At 54.8% G+C, this 14585-nt stretch overlaps 2 protein-coding genes across 12 annotated transcripts in view; one reads left to right on the top strand and one right to left on the bottom strand.

Moving 5' to 3' along the window:
• The window catches only part of CLSTN1 (calsyntenin 1), a 72784-nt gene extending 60166 nt beyond the window's left edge, over positions 1–12618 (top strand). For 2 of the 4 annotated variants that reach the window (XM_081816883.1, XM_081816880.1), the window contains 10 exons: positions 1125–1287; positions 4468–4524; positions 5706–5863; positions 7009–7157; positions 7390–7616; positions 8103–8273; positions 8637–8782; positions 9953–10088; positions 10409–10593; positions 11026–12618. In XM_081816883.1, coding sequence (XP_081673009.1) covers positions 1125–1287; positions 4468–4524; positions 5706–5863; positions 7009–7157; positions 7390–7616; positions 8103–8273; positions 8637–8782; positions 9953–10088; positions 10409–10593; positions 11026–11223 — 1590 coding nt within the window. In that variant the 3' untranslated portion in view covers positions 11224–12618. The remainder of the gene's footprint in view (positions 1–1124; positions 1288–4467; positions 4525–5705; positions 5864–7008; positions 7158–7389; positions 7617–8102; positions 8274–8636; positions 8783–9952; positions 10089–10408; positions 10594–11025) is intronic. The other 2 variants (XM_081816881.1, XM_081816882.1) reach the window with 1 other exon arrangement.
• A 113-nt stretch (positions 12619–12731) lies between these two features.
• Positions 12732–14585, bottom strand: part of PIK3CD (phosphatidylinositol-4,5-bisphosphate 3-kinase catalytic subunit delta) — a 48447-nt gene continuing 46593 nt past the window's right edge. For all 8 annotated transcript variants that reach the window (XM_081816874.1, XM_081816878.1, XM_081816877.1 and 5 more), the window contains one exon: positions 12732–14445. In XM_081816874.1, the coding sequence (XP_081673000.1) occupies positions 14308–14445 (138 nt within the window). In that variant the 3' untranslated portion in view covers positions 12732–14307. The remainder of the gene's footprint in view (positions 14446–14585) is intronic.

Here is a 14585-nt window from a genome sequence, read left to right as displayed (position 1 = left end):
CAAATGGATTTTCCATTACAGTGTCATTCTGCTGATGCTCCAGAAACTAGGGGGACAATAGAAATTGCTTTCTGAAGGAGCTAATACTACAGAACTTGTTTTAAATACAGACAGGCTGAAATTAAGATATTACCTGCCTCAAAAGTGAATTGCTGTGCAATTCCTTCATTTAAAAATGTTTCATGTAATCAATATATGTACTGATCTGTTACGCATATGAAATAGACATGTGCACGGTGTTAGAGGTTTGAATTTTTTCTGTAATAAACTCATCAGGAGCAGTCGCTTTTTTCTGGGGGGTATTCTTTGGTAATTTCTTCATTTATTGTGTTGTTTCTGGTCTGTTGAAGTTCTCATCGGTTCAGTTTTTTAGAATGTGTAAATTAGGCAAGCTTATTTAGAAATACCTTTTTAAAAACTTCTTTATCCCACTCCGTCTCTTTCTCTGCCTGTCTCTGTTCTTGAGTGCCTGCCTCTTCCTCTGAAGCCAAAGATGAGGGGGTGCCAGACTGAAGGGGCCTTGCCGGACTGAGAGCGCTGCCGACCAGCGCTTTCCCTTGGCCGCGAGAGAGATGCTCGTTCACGATGGGGAAGGAACACGGTTTAATTTATCATGCCCTCTGAGTTGTATGCTCAGTTTACTTAGATCATCACCTTTGAATTGAAAAAGAAGATACATGTGCTGCAGCATGCCTTATCTTGAGATGGGAGGTGTTTTTCATTTTGATCCAGAAAAGGAGGCATGGCCAGTAGGCGGGCTAAGCCAGCTCAGTGGCAGGCTCTCCAGCCTGCCGATACCAGAATCTCCTGGTGTCAGACTATTGGCAGAAGAGAATTGGGCAGTTCCGTACTCTGAGGCCCTGTCGCATGATGAGTGAGCACTGCCCTCTGGTCTGGAACGCCCTAGAGGTGATAGTGTTGCTTTGGCCCTTTGGGGTGAGATGTGGTTGAGTGAGTGAGATGTATTTTGTTGTTAGGTTTTTAAAAAATCGTTTCCTTTTCCAGAAGACATTATTCCTTATGGGTGACTTGCTCTCCGTATCCAGTTGTATGGCTTTCGTTGTTTCTGGATGAGAGGGAAGGTAGACATTTCGTGCTCTGGTTTTTCCACTGGCCTCTCGTAGGTCTGTGATGAGGAGTGGCATCACTACGTCCTCAATGTGGAATTCCCAAGCGTGACTCTCTACGTGGACGGAGTTTCTCATGAGCCCTTCTCTGTGACCGAAGATTACCCGCTTCATCCATCCAAGATCGAAACTCAGCTCGTGGTTGGGGCCTGCTGGCAAGGTAAGGGTCATTGGCGCCCTCTCCCCAGTCTCGGGAAGTAAATCCTGCCTCTCGGCCTTAGCGGTGGAAGCAGGCTCATCTCAGTGTCTCACCCCTCACCCTCGTGTCCTTCATCTTTTTGTCCCTTCTCCTGGGAATGGCCTTTCTGGGGACACTGCTGACGTCATACTTTGGGGCACTCACTAACGGTGTGTTATAGGACTAAAGCAACCAGCCCCTTCTGGGAACCTGGGAGGGAGAGTGCAATTGAGGGATTGTTTTTATAAAGTAATCTGTTTATTGAAAAGTTCACGAAAACAGAGAGGCGGCAACTGACCATCAGGCACAGAACTGTAAGTGTACTTTGACCCAGAGGACTCTTCCAGAGCGTTGAATGAGGGCTAACCCAGCAGGAGCGGTGCTTGAAGGGACTCCCAGGACGTCTCTGCTGCAGGACCAGGGATGGGATATGACAACCACCAGAGCAACAATACCATTTATTCATACTATCTGACTGGCAGGCCGCGTGCCGATTACTTTATATGCGTTCTCTCACTAATCCTTAACAGTAAGTGTGTGGGGAAAGAGCAGTTTTTAGCCCCATTTTATAGCCGAAGAAACAGGCTCAGAGCCCAGGGTTACCCCGCTAGTTAATCTTGGCATCAGGATTTGAACCCCTGAAGCCAGTGCACTGGGAGCCTGTGATCTGATGGGCACCCCTTCTCAGGATAATTTTATATTAATCTATGAAACAAAATACGTAGGATTTCCAAAGTAACCAATGAAATGGAAAGAGAGTTATCAAAGTACTAGAAGACGGTTTTGAGATGGTAATACCTGTGCTGCTTTATTAACAAATGTTGAACAAGCTCTGGCAGCAGGTTTAGTAAGTGCCGTAATCTGGAAGTAGTAACAGGGTTCGTAGTATCTGCAGCATCACGACATGCTGGAAAGTAGCGGTGACAGCCAGGGCTGTGCTTCGTAGTGACATTCGTACCCGAAGGGAAAGCCAACCTGCAGAAATCCGTGGAAGTAAGCACGTCATCTTTCCCGCCCGAGCTTGCAGGACGCTCAGCCTCCCCGCGAGGCTCATGGCCTCACACACGAATCCTCACACTCGATGGGGTTGCCCTCACTGCCTGTACCTGCCAAACAGACCTCTTGGTATTTCTTTCTCCCTGTGGAAACATCGTCCCTTGAGGTCGGCGGGAAATTTACCAAATAGCCTAATTCCCGTGACAGCGTTGCTTTCATTGCGGAGACTTTGAATTTCATCATTTTCCTGCGGATCCTTTTAAATTGAAAAGGTTGAGACAGCATTTTAGAGTGAATCTCTTTAGCTGACTCCTACTAGATTTAATTTCGGGGACGGTTCATCTATGAGAAAGTAGAACTTGAGGCCAAGGAACGAGGAACAGATTACAGGGAAGTGGGAATTGTTTTAGTTGCTAAGTCGATTTTTTTGTTGTTGTTGTTTTTAAGATTTTATTTGAGAGATAGAGCATGAGCGGGGGGAGTGGGAGAGGGAGAAGCAGGCTTCCCGCGGAGGAGGGATCCCGATGTGGGGCTCGATCCCAGGACCCTGGGATCATGGCCTGAGCCGAAGGCAGACGCTTAACGACTGAGCTACCCAGGCATCCCCTTAGTTGCTAAGTCTTAACATTTCAGTCCAGAGTTGCTTCCCAAATTAAACAATAATTCACGTTGTTTTAAAATAAGAATAAAAAAATAAATAAAAAAATAAAATAAGAATAAAAATATGAATGCAAACCCAAGAGCTTTGCTGCTTGGGTCCAAGTAAAGCCCCTGTTCTGGGCTGCCTCCGGGGCCTGTTTGGGCCAAAGCGTCTGTCACCCACTGGCCATCAGCTTCATCTCTTTCTACCTCAGCCTCTCAAGATCCTCAGCCAGGAAAACACACCTAAGCTCCCAAACACATGGTTTATAAAATGTAGTTACCCGGGGGAAAGATCTCCTTCCTCCCTTTAGATTTTTTTTTTTTTAAGATTTTATTTATTTATTTATTTATTTGAGAGAGAGAGTGAGAGAGAGAGCACAAGAGGGGGTAGGGTCAGAGGAAGAAGCAGACCCCCCGCCGAGCAGGGAGCCCGATGTGGGACTCGATCCCGGGACTCCGGGATCGTGACCTGAGCCGAAGGCAGTCGCTTAACGACTGAGCCACCCAGGCGCCCCCTCCCTTTAGATTTGAAACCACTTCCCTTACACATCATGGTGGAGGATCCATGCTGTAAGCAGCAGCCTCCCGCCCATCGACCGAAATGTCATCCCTAACGGTGTTCTGGAGGCACCTGGAGGCATCATGGGAACGCAGATGCTTACGCCAGGCCTGTCCCCAGCGCATCCCCGTGCCGCTGCAGCACGGCAGGCGTGGGGGCCTGTGCCGTGGGCTGTGGGGTGCTCCCACGACAGTCTGGAAAGTGGAGAGTCTGTGCTCAGTCGCTGGGCCTGGGCCTCCCTGGCCTGCTGTTACTGTCAGAACACCGGGCCAGGGCCAAGAGGGATCAGTGGTTAGAGGCCCCGGGCCCACCACCGATGACTGACGACCTATTTCTGGGTGAGTTCCTTAACCCCAGACTCTCCCTTTCTGTTCAGAAAAAGTGGGTCAAAATGCCTTCATTTCTCTGTGGCTTAGGGGTTAAAGTCTGGACCAAAGTGAACTTGTTTGGAGCTCAAAAAACACATAGTTTTATATGTTTACCGTACACATACCAGGCTTTGGATGCTTACTGGTGCTGTCCCATTTTGTCTATACAAGTGTCCTCCCTATTAGGGAGAGAAATGCTGTGGGCCCAGGGTTTGGTTGTATTTGTATCTGGCACGTCTCTGCCGTCGGTCTGAGCAGCCTCTTTGGAATACCCCACCCAGTAACACAGGCCGAAGAGATGGGAGTTCAGTGGACATGCTTTTGTTCGTCCTGTTTTGAATTGGGCCTGGTTTTGGCAAGGCAGGTGTGCAAAGATAAAAGAAGAATGCGGAGAGGCAGGGAGCAGGGGGTTGGAAAAGGTGAGGGAGTAAGAGCTTGCTTGGGGGAGGGGAGGTGTCCCCAAGGGGCCCAGACAAGAATTCTTCCCTTTGTGTTTTATATTCAGTAGGTAGCTTTTCAAGACTAATTTTCAAGTTCCAATGTGAAGAGCCTAACCTCTTGGTCCTTTTCTATTGTCTTTGTCTTGCTTTTCTACAGAGTATCCAGCATTTGAAAATGACAATGAAACCGAGTCTGTGCCTATGGCCTCAACAGGTTGCTGGATCTTTCCCTACGGTTCACTCTTGTGTTTCATTTAAAGACGAGACATCAATTCATTCCACGTTTCGCATGAAATGCCCGAGTTGCATTTTGGTCCCAGAACCATTTGAGCTGCTGCTTTGCATTATGCTCCCCCCACTGCTTCACGGGATTGACCCTTTTTTTTGCCCAATCTGATCCCAGTTGAAGTGAGGGCAAATGACTCATCAATGCACTGCACTGATGGGACTCCTCCCCCCACCCCCCATCAGATTTGACCCTGATCCCACTGCATGAGGCTCCCTGCTGAAATCTCACAGGTCACATCAGGGAGGCCACCTCCTGGTTCCCCTGTGGCTGAACCACAAGACGGGAAGAGACTCATTACTAGATTCTCTGTCCTGACCAATACTAAATTTTAGACATAACGTTTCTTAGAAATTTCAGTCCCTGGTGATGGCTCATAGTGTCTAATGTCCTTATCAGGAACGAGACATGCTGTGGACATGGGTCTCCTTCGTCATTGCGAGAATAAGTTCCGTTTCACCTGCTTTGGGCTCTTGGCTACAGTCCATCAAGGGCCACTTTCTGGGTCTCCATTTTCCTTATAACACCATCAGTTGCCAGCTATCCTCAGTCGTGGGGGCCGGCCCGATGGGACTCAGCCAGGTAGCAGCCACACAAGGCCTCTCATGTGCAGGCTGGGGGAGTAAGCGTCCCTCTTACCTTCCTAGTCCTGTCGGTGTGGGTTCGTTCCCAAGGTTGTATGTGTCCCCGAGTGTGCTCAGTCAGAAAAAGCAGCCCAGAGCGTGACCCAGCTGATCGAGAAGGCAGTGACCCAGGAGGCTGGCGCTACTGGAAAATGTCACCAGTGCACAGGGTGATGGGGGCAGCGTAGGCCACCCTTTCCAGGAAGTGGCCGGTTGCGTGGGGACACTCCTGGGACCTCTTGGCTTCCGGGCTTTGGGTGAGGGACCCCCACCACCTCTTTTCTCCATGCCATGTGCATGATCATAAACAATTTAATTTCTCCATTGCGCTTCCATGTAGATTGCAAGGCTAACAGGATTTGGTACGAACTAACCCGCATGTCCTTCCATCCAGCTGTCACCACGGGTAACGCTGCATTGTGAGGCGAAGCAGGAGGCCCCGGGCCGTGCACGTAACTGCCTGCTTTGTCCCCCCGTGTCCCTAAGGTGGTGAGCTGCACATGACCCAGTATTTCCGAGGTAACCTGGCCGGCCTGACCGTCCGTTCCGGGAAACTCGCTGACAAGAAGGTGATCGACTGTCTTTATACCTGCAAAGAAGGGCTGGACCTGCAGGTCCCCGAAGACAGCGGCAGAGGCGTGGAGGTAACCTTGGCATTGCCTCGCATGGCCCTGCTGACCTCCTCGAGCACCGGCATGCAGGCTGCTGGCAAAGGACTGATGTGTTTACTCACAACACCTCTGACCCCAAACGTGGGGGGGGGGGTGTTCCCTGGAACCAGTCCCCACCTCTCCAGACACCTGCACCTCCACATGTCCTGCAAGTCGCTTCACTTCCGACACTGACTCCCAGGAGTTAGCACAGAGCCCGCAGAAGAGGAGGGCTCGGTGCCACCACACTGCCCCTGCTGCAGAGGCTGTGTGCAGGTGCCGGGCCCTTGGGTTACCCACACTTCTGTCCAGCTTGGCTACAAAGTTAGGGGCCCCCGTTATCCCCCCCCTTTTGGGTTTCAGTAATTTGCTTGAACTACTCAGGAAACTGCAGAAAACACTTTGCTTACTGCTGCTGGTGTATTATAAAGAATACAACTCAGGAACAACCAGATGGAGACATTGCAGGAGGCAAGGAAGTGGGGAGGGAGGAGGGAGCTCCCCCCGCCCCAGGAGCGCCACCCTCCCACACACGGGAAGCTCCCAGACCCTGTCCTTCAGGGGTGTTTACGGAGCTTCTGTCAGGTACGCACAGCTGGTTAAATCATTGGCCAGAGGTCAGGGTTGGGGCTGACAGCCCTGGAGTCACACGGGCTCTGTGGTGGCCAGCTCCATCCCAAACCGCCTCAGCCGCCCAGAAGCCACTCTCGTTAACACAGATGCTGCTGTGCTTGGAAGGGGCTTATTGTGAGTAACAAAAGGTGCTCCTGTCACTCAGGAAATTTCCAGCGTTTGGGGGTCTCCGTGCCAGAAACCGGGGATAGAGACCAAATATATATGTATTTCTTTTTAAGATTTTACCGTTTTTAAGTAATCTCTACAATCGCGCAGTCGAGTCACGCACTACACCGACTGAGCCCGCCGGGCGCCCCCGTATTTCTTATACCACAGATACGTTTGCACCTTGGGTGTTTTCCCTTGAACAAGAGGGTCTCGTCACTGCAGTTCCATGAGGTTTCCTCCCCAGGTCCCCAATTCAGACCGATCCCCAGCTGACCCTCTTTCTTTGCCAGAGTGTGTGTGGTTTCAGCTTCTTGCAGTTTCAACCCTTTTTTTCTCCCCCTCTGGCCTGATTTCAGATCCATACGAACCCCAGTCAGTTGGCGTTGACCTTGGAGGGAGACGACATCGGGGAGCTGGATAAGGCCATGCAGCACGTTGCCTACCTGAACTCCAGGCAGTTCCCCACACCGGGGATCCGAAGGCTCAGAATCACCAGCACGGTCAAGTACGTGCTGATTCCTAACTCTTGAGAAGAAAACGTGTATATTTAGGTTTCTAAGACACCCCAGCCATCATTTGTTACCAGAGGGCATGGACGGTGTCCGTGAAGGGTGTTGGGCCCGGCCGCTACCTCTGTCCCCCCAGGGGCTTGGGGAATCCATGGGCCATTGCGTGTGTGGCCTGCAGAACCGCTTCTCAAAGCCCTGCCCCTTGCCTCCTCCATCGCTTGCCGGCAGGTGTTTCAACGAGGCCGCCTGCATCTCCGTGCCCCCGGTGGACGGCTACGTGATGGTGCTGCAGCCCGAGGAGCCCAAGATCAGCCTCAGTGGCATCCACCATTTCGCTCGAGCGGCTTCCGAATTTGAAAGCCCAGAAGGGGTTTTCCTTTTCCCTGAGCTTCGGATCATCAGCACCATCACGAGAGAAGTGGAGCCTGAAGGGGAAGGGGATGAGGACCCCACAGGTAACAGCTCTGCCGGGCTAGCGGCCTCCCCTTGGCTTGAACCCGGGCGGCTGACACCCCACGGCTGCTACCTAACTTCCTGCGTTCTTTTTTCCTGAGATTTTGAGATTTGGATGTTTTAATGTTATTCTCGGGTCTGCTCCTGGAATCTGACCCACGGTCAAGAGCTCATTGTGCTCTTCGGAAGCCCACCTGGAGAGTCCTTTCCTCCTTTTCCAGTGGGATGTCCAGATCTGAGCTGCCCTTGTGCAGGCTGAGAGGATCCGGGCCGATGGCAGCGGACGATGCAGCTCCCGCTGGCTGCATGGGGGCCAGTCCTCCCAGACACAGAAGGCACCCCGATTCTGCAAAGGGCCTCTCTTGTCCCTCTGTCATCGGTCTTTGAAAGGGCTCTGTGAGCTCGAGGACAGCCAGCAGGCCACCCAGCGTGACCGGCCTGCCTGGGCTCCCCGGCCTCTGCTATGGGTGCTTGGTCTGTTTTTGCAGTCCAAGAGTCGCTGGTGTCTGAGGAGATCGTGCACGACCTGGATACCTGTGAGGTCACGGTGGACGGGGACGAGCTGAACCCGGCCCAGGAGAGCCTGGAGGTGGACACGGCCCGCCTGCAGCAGAAGGGCATTGCAGTGAGCGCCTCCGACCTGGGCATGGTCTTCACGGGTGAGCGGGCCAAGGCCAGGCTGGGGGCGGAGCGGGAGCCTCAGCCCTGCCCCTGTCCTCTCTGAGCTCTGCGAGAGTCCGAGTCCTGGAGGCTCAGCATGGGCTGCTCGCCTTCTCCTGGCAGGAAGTACAGGTATTGCCCTACTTCCTGTCCTTACGAGGGGGTAGAAGTCAGGCTCGGGATGGCACCCGAGAGAGGGGCAGACGTGCCCACACACTCGCACTTCTCCCCGCAACTGGAAAGCCAACACACGTGCCCACTTGGTCCAGCCGCCCCCGGGCCCGACTCCGGCTCCCCTGACCCCGGCTTTGACCCTGGCTTTGACCCCGGCCAGCAGGCAGCCTTCTCACCCGCCCCCGCAGGTGTGGACAGCATGGCCAGCTACGAGGAGGGGCTGCGTCTCCTTCGCTATCGGAACTGGCACAGCAGGTCCCTGCTCGACCGGAAGTTCAAGCTCGTCTGCTCCGAGCTAAATGGCCGCTACGTCAGCAACGAGTTTCAGGTGGAGGTGGGTGATCGGGTGCCCACCCACGGCCCTGATGTTTGCAAACGCCACTTTCAGAGCATTCGTGTGACAGCGGTTGGGGTGCGTCCAGGGGCGCGCTAGCCTTTCCCAGCCCGGGGGGCTGCTGCAGGTTAGACCCGCGCAGGTTTGGGTGGGCCGGGTGCAGCTGGTGTGCCCCTTCCGTGGGCGTCTGAGGGGCCTTTGGAAGGAGGTGGTCAAGAGCTGGAGGCAGTTAATACCTCGTGAGTAGAGCCAACGTTGTTGTTCAGATTTGACTCTGCTTGAGAAAGAGCGATTCCCGGGGAACCAAAGATTCTTTGCAGACTGCTGGCCCCGGGGAGAGGGGTCCCGGCGCGGGGCTGGCCCGGGGAGAGGGTCCCGGCGCGGGGCTGGCCCGGGGAGAGGGGTCCCGGCGCGGGGCTGGCCCGGGGAGAGGGTCCCGGTGCGGGGCTGGCCCTGGGAGAGGGGTCCTCATGTGGGGCTGGCCCGGGGGAGAGGGGTCCCGGCGTGGGGCTGGCCCGGGGGAGAGGGGTGCTGTGCTGTCTGCCAAGCCTGGTGGTGGCAACTCAGCGCGCGGTGGTCAGAGGGTGCTCACCCTGCTCTGAAGTCTTCCACAGGCTGGGATGGGAGCCCCTTTGTCACTCAGGGCTTCTGTGGTCCGAAGAAATGGGCCGAGTTATTCTCAGCAATCGAATGTCTGCACAGTGACCTCAGAGCAGCAGAATGCTGAAGTCACGGTGCTGAAGAATCGATGAGGGTTTTGTTTGAGCCAAAGGCTGACGTATTTGAAAGGAAATAAATGGTTATGATTTGTGCTCTTTCATGTGGCTGTGGTTTTGGGGAAAAGCGGGGAAATGGGCTATGCCGGTGCTTCTCGAATGACCCGCAGTGAAGGACGGTGGTGGTGGTTTTTCTGTTCTTTTGTGGACAGGTTCTTTTATGAAATACAATGAAAGGGAATTATTAGAACAGCGCTCTATTTCTGGGACGGGTGACAGCATCAGGCAGTTAATGATGGTTGCTGAGAGCTAACCCTTGATTTTTTTCTCTATTCTCATCTGCTCAGCAGTGCTGGTCCAGGGATCCCTTTGAGTCGCGCTAGTCCCGGTAGCTTCTGAACTGCATTTCCGTCCCTGGGCCACATTCAGGCTGCTGTGTGTGTCTCTGCTGCAGGTGAACGTCATCCACGCAGCCAGCCCCATGGAGCACGCCAGCCACATGGCAGCGCAGCCCCAGTTCGTCTACCCAGAGCACCATGCCTTCGTCGACCTCTCGGGTCACAACCTGGCCAGCCCCCACCCCTTTGCAGGTAGGACTGTGAGCAGAAGCAGGGCCGTCTGGGTCAGGTCTAGGGGGGACACCCTCCCGCGTGCTGCTGGGAGCCTGGCCCCCGGTCCGAGCAGCCCTAGCTGACTGGGCTCTGTGATTCTGCACCATCCGCGAGGGATGGAAGCACAGCAGGGCAGAAAGTGGCCAGCCCAGGGCTCGAAACCTGTGCTCAGACTCTCCTTACATCTCTTCCTTTCTCTGGGGTCAGACGGAGCAGCCCTGTGTGCGTGGGGCGGGGGGGTCGCGGGCACGACCTGGGGCGGGCACCAGCCTCACCGCCCCCTCTCCCCTTGATCACAGTTGTCCCCAGCACCGCCACGGTGGTGATTGTGGTGTGCGTTAGCTTCCTGGTCTTCATGATCATCCTGGGCGTGTTCCGGATCCGGGTTGCTCACCAGCGAACCATGCGGGACCAGGACGCCGGGAAGGAGAACGAGATGGATTGGGACGACTCTGCCTTGACCATCACCGTAAACCCCATGGAGGTAGGTGCTGACAGGCGACCCCGCAACTGAAAACCACTGCAGGCCAGGGCCAGAGCGACGCGCGCCCCAGAGAAGCCATATGGCGGTGGCACGTCCACGTTTATGTGGCTTAGATGTCACGTGAGCCACATGACAAGTTGGTGAGGTGCAGGTGTCCCCGCTCCTCAGGTGGACACACTGAGGGCCCAGAGAGGCCTTATCCTAGCTCATGCCACCGCACGTGACAGACCCTGTGGGAAGCGACTAGAGCTGCGTTTTCCCTCCCGTCTGGGATGAGGTGACTTCCAGCGTGGTCCAGCCCGCCCTCGACGTGGAATGTGACACGGGGGGTTCCTTCCTCCACGGCTCCCGGAGGGTGAACAGCTGTGCAAGCTCGGCTCGTGTGCAGAGGCGGGGCCCGGGGGCTCGGTTCACATGCCGTCTCTTTGTCAGACGTACGAGGACCAGCACAGCAGCGAGGAGGAGGAGGAAGAGGAAGAGGAAGAGGAGAGCGAGGATGGGGAGGAGGAGGATGACATCACCAGTGCCGAGTCGGAAAGCAGCGAGGAGGAGGAGGGAGAGCACGGAGACCAGCAGAATGTGAACAGGCAGCAGCAGCTGGAGTGGGACGACTCGACCCTCAGCTACTGAGCCGCGAGGCCACTCCCTCCACCACCTCCCTTTCTGCTTCAAGAGACTCTGCTGCCATCTGTCCTCCCAGGCCCAAGGGTCCACGGTGTACAAAGTCATTCTGGCCAGTAGGTCTGCAGACCCTCCCCATCGCTGACCATCCGCCTGTGCTTGGTGTGTAGGCCCCCCGCCCTCCACCCAGACCGCTCTTAAGTTATGTGAGGAGCTGACGCACGCTGTCCACGGCTCGCTCTGCGCGGCCCCCTCGCGCCTCCAGAAAAGCTGCAGTGACCGGACTCGACCAAGGGTTAAAATCGCTCACTCCCACCTCGTAATCCGTTTTTTTCTTCTTTTTTTTAAAAGTTTTTATTTTTTCCAAACTAGTGCATGTATAAAATGGCAGAATGGGGGTTAATATGTAGATGATGAACTGACTTTTTAATATTTTGTAAATAAATTGCGATTCCTCGTGTCCTCCATGCTAGTGTGACCCGGGACTGGCATATGCAAGGTGAAGCCTGAAACACAGTGCAGGAGAGACCCCGCGGGCTCCTGCCTCACCCCCACCCTGAGAGGAGAGGGACCTGCCCTGCTCGGGCCTTGCTGGGTGCACCCCTCGGTGGGTGGCCAGGCAGTGAGGGGGAATGGACTTGCGCTCCCACCCGAGCTCAGCAGGAGGGCACCAGATCGGGACCCCTCTCTGGAGGCTGGGAAACGGCCAGGCCTTTCCTTTGGGATTCTACCCATTTCTGATCTGGCAGAGGGGTGGGCATGCCGGGGTCCCTGGCCTCTTTCACACACTCCTCCGATGACCGGCAGCTCCTTGCGCAGGAAGCTGGACTCCTCGTGCGCAGCCTTGGGTTCATACCTACTAGATGTCCGTTGCCCTGCTGGTGAGTGTGCGTACGGACGGTGCGAAGCGTCTGGCCACTTGGTTGGAGACAGAACAGGCCTGAGTGGCCCGTACTCGGAACGTCCGAGGACAGACGCACTGCAAGGACGCCCTGTGGCCAGAAGGCAAAGTGCTAGCTTCCCCCCCAACAGCCCCAGAGGTAAGCCCCCTCCCCAGGAGTGGGGAGCCCCGCTGCTCGGCCTGGTGGGGGAGGAAAAGGAGAGGACACGTCCTGAGCTAAAACCCCTGTGGCACTTTGTTTTTAATTTACATGTAAAATTTTAGATTTCTAAAACTGGGGGAAAATCATTTGAATCCTGTTCTGTGATCATGACTGCTAGTCGCGAGGACACTGCGGCTGTCCTGCGTCGTGTGTGGCCGTCCTCTGTGTCCTGTTGCTCTAGCCGCCCCGTATAGACGATGGTGGAGGCTGATGCGGGCTCCGCGTGGGCCGCTTTCCGGATGTGTGTACTGATGAGGCCAGAACGTGTATCCACGACAATAAAGTGCTGGTTCTAACCCCAGTGGCAGTGTGTCAGCTTTGGGCCCAGTTTTGTTGGAATCCTGCATCCCCTTTGTTTTTTGTGGTTTTTTTTGGCTTTTGGGGTTTTTTTGACCTGAGAACACAACATAAAGAGGCTTTTCTTTCTTGTAGTATGCTTTTACCTCTCCTGTCAAGGCTTCACAGAGTGCGGGTCTTCAGCCCCCATGGGTTAAGTGTTGAACTCACCTTCCCCGTACAGAAATGTTAAAAGACCAAAAAAAAAAAAAATTCTTTCTCGGCAGGTGCACAGGCCGTGTACCCGAACCAGAACGCCAGGAAGCACATAGACTCGTTTAAATAAATAACACAACATAGAGACATACACTCGGCTCTTCCTATTGCCAAACCGGCGAGGTGGGGCGAATGAATTCAGCACTTAGTTGGGGACAAGGGTGTGGTCAGTGGTGGTCTGTGGCCGGTACTCCCTGCTCACGGACTGTGCCTCTAACCAAAGAAGGTCGGCACCTGGCTTCTTTTTTTTTAAAGCCACGCACCTGCACAGAGGGCAGCCGCTCCCGGCTCTGCCAGGCCTTGCGAGGCCTTTGAGAGATTGAGAGACCAGTAGTGAGCTGGGTGGGGCCCAAGGCGGCTGCTAACACGTCAGGCTCACCCGTGGGCTTCGAGAAGCCCAGATTCCTAGCCCCGTCTCCGGAGTCGGCCTCAGATGGCCGGGAGGGGCCCAGGAACCTGGCATTGCTAGAGCTCTTCAGGTCCACCGAAGGCGAAGCCTGAACTGCTTCAAGCCAAGTACCGTCAGAGAAAAACATTCCACCACAGACCGACATCACATTTCCGATACCTGATTGCTCACCCACAGCAGGTTAAAGGGGCGAGTCTGAAGAGCAAGTCCTCTGTCCTCAAAGCCTGCTTTACGAGGCCGGATTCAGATAATTGCAACCGAGTATTCTGACCTGCGTTCGCCTTGATCCATGGTTGAGCTCAATCAAGCTCCAATCTTTTTAATGTCTTGAGGACCAGCGTATATTATACTTTCTGGGGCTGAGGCCATTCTGAGCCATCGAGGTTCAGTGAGTAGTTTGTTTTCTTTCCTACCCGCAAACAAAATTGCTTTACAGCAGAGAGATGGGAGCAGTCCCGTACCCGAGTCACTTTAAAAGTGGAAAGCAAGCATCCCTGAATCTAGAGGGTACCCAGGCTTCCCCTGGGAGCTGCCCAGTGCTCAGTCAGTGGAGAGCACAAAGGTGGAGGGGGGAACGGAGTCGTGGGCACCCCGTCACCAGGGTGATCGCCAGGCGCCAAGCCCTGTGCGGCCCGGCGGGAGCCCGGGAAGAAGGCAGGCTTCCCGGCAGCGGGGAGAGAGCAGTCCTTGCTGGGTCCTGATTCACCAGCTGGAAGACTCGGGGTGACTGACGGTCCTTAGCAAGATGCGGCCTCGGAGGTGCCCGACTCCCAGCGTCTCCTCCTCAGAGCCTGAGGCTCGGCTCAGGGGCGCGGGAGGACGGCGCCCCTCCCCTGTACAAAGGATACATTTCCATTTATGGCTGTTTAGCTCCTGAAACATTTCAAGTCATAAATAAATAACCAGTGTAAACAAAAGGCAGTGTGTAGGCGCTTGCCCACGGGGTGCCGTTCAGGCTCTTCGGCCCCACAGGACGGCTGAGGGTGCCCGGTGCCCGGTTCCCGAGGCGGGTGGGTGGTTCTCGGGCGGCTATTGCCTGTTATCTTTGGACACATTGTGGGCCAGCCAGTTCACTTTGGTCTTCCAGCTCTCCCGGAGGGCTTCGTTAAACTTCACTCGGAAGTGCTTTAGAGCCTCCTCCTCAGTCTTCCCCAACGCCAGAGAGTCCTGGGGTAAAACCATCAAAGCAGTGAGCTCGACCCGAGGGGGGGCAACCCCCACCCCGCCCCGAATACTGTAAATTCCCTCCTGAAAGACTCGCAGGAAGGGAATCAGGAGACAGCCACCAACGTCTGCCCTGGGAAAAG

Source organism: Leptonychotes weddellii, chromosome 4 (assembly GCF_054177405.1).
Source record: "Leptonychotes weddellii isolate Sample4059 chromosome 4, ASM5417740v2, whole genome shotgun sequence".
Taxonomy (NCBI): Eukaryota; Metazoa; Chordata; class Mammalia; order Carnivora; family Phocidae; genus Leptonychotes; species Leptonychotes weddellii.
This window is presented reverse-complemented; position numbering and strand designations above follow the sequence as displayed.